This window comes from Nannochloropsis gaditana (genome assembly GCF_000240725.1).
Source record: "Nannochloropsis gaditana CCMP526 unplaced genomic scaffold scaffold871, whole genome shotgun sequence".
NCBI lineage: Eukaryota > Eustigmatophyceae > Eustigmatales > Monodopsidaceae > Microchloropsis > Microchloropsis gaditana.
In genome coordinates, this window is record NW_005803082.1 from 3,176 (window position 1) to 6,857 (window position 3,682).

Consider the following 3,682-nt stretch of genomic DNA (forward strand, 5'->3'; position numbering starts at 1 on the left):
GCATCATCGCGCGGTTACTGGAGGACGGGTACCGGATCCATCACGCTGGAGGGGGGGGGACTCAGGTCGTGCTTCTGCGGCTCTTTGTCAAGGTGGAGGTCCCGACGGCGGGCACGCACATTTGTCGCAGCAAAGTCATTCTTTATAGAACACGGAGACGAGGACGGGCTGGTTTTAACCAAGACTCGAAGGGCTCCGCACCTATGGGGATGGATGTGAGCGGCGAGGGGAGTGGGAGGCGTCAGGGAGAGGGGAGGGTCGCGGCGAGGGGGGAAGGGGACTCGAGGAGCTTGGAGGTCTTCCTCTTCCGCCGACGGTCGAAAGGAATCTATAAGATGCCGGGCGGGCATGTGGAGCTGAAAGAACTGGCGGACGAGGCGGCCGTGCGGGAGGTGAGGGAGGAGACGGGTTTCGCCTGCCGCGTGGTGGGGATGGTGGCATTGACGGAGCGGAAGGACGTGGGCAAGAAGTGGGGCTGCTCCCAGCTCATGTTTACGTTCGCGGCGGAATGGGTCGAGTCGGAGATGCGGCTGGACGACGCAGTAAGTCGGGAGGGGTCTTGGTTCGCACTGGAGGAGGTGGACGCCATGGTCGCGCAGGACAGTCAGGCCCTGGACCCGCCTCTCAAAAAAGTGTGGCCAGCGTTCCGGGCGAGAGGCTGGGCTCCTGCGGCCTGGTTTCGGCACCATCCACAGTGCATTGACCCTGGATATGAGACGCGCAAGCGATGTTACATGCTGAGTGAGGACGCGGGCTCTGAAGAGGAAGAACTCCAGGGTCGTGTACCGGAGCACGGCAAGGCAGGCAGTGGGATGACATCCTCTTCCTCTCTCATGTCGGCTTCTTCTTCGACATCGTCCTTTCTGCCCTACCATCCCCGCGCTCTGCTTAGGGACAGCTGTGTTTCGTCGCTCAGTTGCGGTGAGGGGGCTAGTGATTGGGAAGGAAGAAGCTCGACGTAATGTGGTCGTACCGCGTGTTTGCCAGCTCCGCAGAAACGATCATTTATGCAGCCATATTATTTATTGAAGCAACTAGTGTACAGTATGCCAAATCTATTCATTTTTTTAAAGGAGGTGTCATTTGCTTTTCAACGCGCGAAGAGCTTTAAGAGAGTGACGCCACTTCTGTTGTGTGAGAAACCGCGACCGAGTATACCGCGGGGAAAAAATAAGAAAGTCTTTTCTTGAAAACTAATCCTTTTTGTTATCCTTCGCCTCCTAAATATGCACAAAATAGCGCTCACTTTTTCTAATTTCCTTTCTCTGTATCTCACGTTCCCACGTACGTTCCCAGGCGGAGGCCTATCTGTTTGAACGTTCGCGTGCCATCTAAATTTCTAGCACACGAGTCAGCCAAAGCTCTCCCTTTTCTCGGACGCGTGTGTGTTGACTGTAGCATCACAGCCCTATGCAGTATTTATGGAGCGGGTTTCCACATTGCTCGTGCTTGCTCGCCTGGGCTTTTTAACGACTTACATCATGCCGTCTCCCTTTCGCCCCCGCCGTACCCCTTTGTCCTAGTCTGTTTGACATTCTATCATACATTCACAGGCTATCATGCATGGCCGACGTAAAGACGAATATCAAAGAACACACCTGGCGCGGAGCCAGGCCGAAAAAGAAGCTGCGAAAAACAAAGTATTCAAGTACAAACAACTTATGGAGCTGGCCTTGCAGCAGCGACAGGAAATGAGACATTGTAAGGAGGCGTTGGTAACCGGAGAGGCCCTGGATAACGACTTGGTATTGTCATCACAGTTGCTCAGAATAAATCCAGACGTATACACGTTATGGAATCACCGGAAAGAGATGATCGTGGCATCTGGGGTCCTTCGGCAAGAGGCAGAGGGTGGAGAGACAGAGAAAGAAGAGTGTGAAAGCGAAAGGGAGGGAGGCAAAGCGCCTCTACCCCCGGGGTCATTTTTACAAACGGAACTCGATCTAGTGATCGATTGTATTCGCAAGAATCCAAAGTCATATGGTGCCTGGCACCATCGCCGCTGGCTCTTGGATCATGCCTTCTCGCTTAGCCCCTCCGCAGCCCCACCCAATCCTTCCAGTCCTGTGGCTCCTCTACCCGCCTTGTCGCGCCAACTCAAGCCTGTCCTTGACCAAGAACTCTTTCTCTGTGCCAAGCTACTCGATCTGGACGAGCGCAACTTCCATTGCTGGAGTTATCGGCGGTGGGTGGTCAGCAAGCACCCGGCACGGACCCCGCGAGATGAGTTCGAGTTCTCTACCTCGCGGATTCTGAAAAATTTCAGGTACATGCCTTGTGCACCTTTATATGCCAAACGTCTCGCCTCTAGTCAGATATCGTGAACGCGGATACCGGTTTGGCTGAGCACGTCTGCAGCTTTTCCTCTTGAGACATTGCTTCGATGTTCTGTCATCCCTGACCGGCCTCTTCTCTTTTTTTCCACCCCAGCAATTACTCAGCTTTTCACCACCGTGCATCATATTTTTGGGACTACTTGCGTGAAGCACATCCAAATTTAGATCCCCCTTCCTTCCTGGAGAGGGAGCTGGACATGGTGCAACAAGCCGTGTTCACGGAGCCGGACGACCAGACCGCCTGGTGGTACCACCAGCATTTGATCTCCCTGGCATTGGCATGGGATACAGAGCGGGAGAAAGAGCTCGGGGAGCGGGGCGACCAGGAATTAACGCCGCGGGGTGTCTCGTTCGCTCAAAGAGTACTCGAGAAGGAAGTCAAGGTTTTACGGGAACTGGTAGAGGAGGGGGAGGCGGAGGGGGGGGGCTATCGATGGGCGGTGCTTACACTGGCAGATTTGTTGGGAAAGCTGGCGCGCAGGAAGGAAGGAAAGAGCGAGGAGGCATCTTTGCGGGCTGAGAGTCAGAAGTTGCTGAAGAGGCTCCCCGCCCTTGACCCCGACCACGCGGGTCGCTACCAAGACATGCTCGACTCGCTGCCTTGAGGGGGCACGCATGCCTCGTACCAGTACAGGTCTGTCAGTCGGCGTGATAGGCCACAACGGCAAAGGAATTAGAAAAGAGAACGACTCAGCATGCACCCGGGGAGGTGGACTTTTCAAGCCTTTTCACGGCGTTGCTTGATGACTTTTGTCAGCTATACCATCTTCAAACGATTACTGTAACTATACAATTCGGCGCTTGGATGATTCCTTCCGGCTTTTCTGTCTCTTCTCTTTAGACGAGACTCTAATCTCGCCACGTTCCACCTCCTCTAGACCTCTCTTCCCGCAAACTGCCCCGCCCTCCACCTCTTGCTTGGTGAGCCCTGCCTTTCGGTCCCGTCCTAAATAAGGCGAGCCTCTGCTCTTCCCTCTTTTCTCTTCACCCTCGCCCTCTTTCGACCACAAGGGGGGTGGGGGGACACTCCCCGCTCCCAAAGGCTTAAACCGCACCTGCAAACCCTCTACCTGCGGCACATGCGAGTAGGGAACAACCATGCGAGCAATATCGTGCCTAGCTTTTCTTTTTAAAGCGAGCTCTGTGTCTGACTGCAAGTCTTCGTTCCCCTCGGAAGGTGGAGTAGAAGGGCCAGGAGAGGAGAGATGTCCAGCTTCAAAAGGGCGCTGGGCTACAACTATGTGGCGAGTGAAGGGTGGCGCTATCTTCAGCACACCCGGGTCATCCTCTCCTGCCTGCAAAAGTACGCGGTATGCTTTGCTTTCAGCAGGATCGCCCAATAGCAC

General features: G+C 54.8%; 1 protein-coding gene across 1 annotated transcript; it reads left to right on the forward strand.

Moving 5' to 3' along the window:
• Nucleotides 1-1,601: 1,601 nt before the first annotated feature.
• On the forward strand, nucleotides 1,602-2,002 carry NGA_2099600 (rab alpha subunit; the record flags this gene model as incomplete). The annotated part of the gene is made up of 1 exon (XM_005853472.1): nucleotides 1,602-2,002. A coding segment is annotated over one exon (401 nt), but the record flags the coding sequence as incomplete, so codon positions are not given.
• Nucleotides 2,003-3,682: the final 1,680 nt, after the last annotated feature.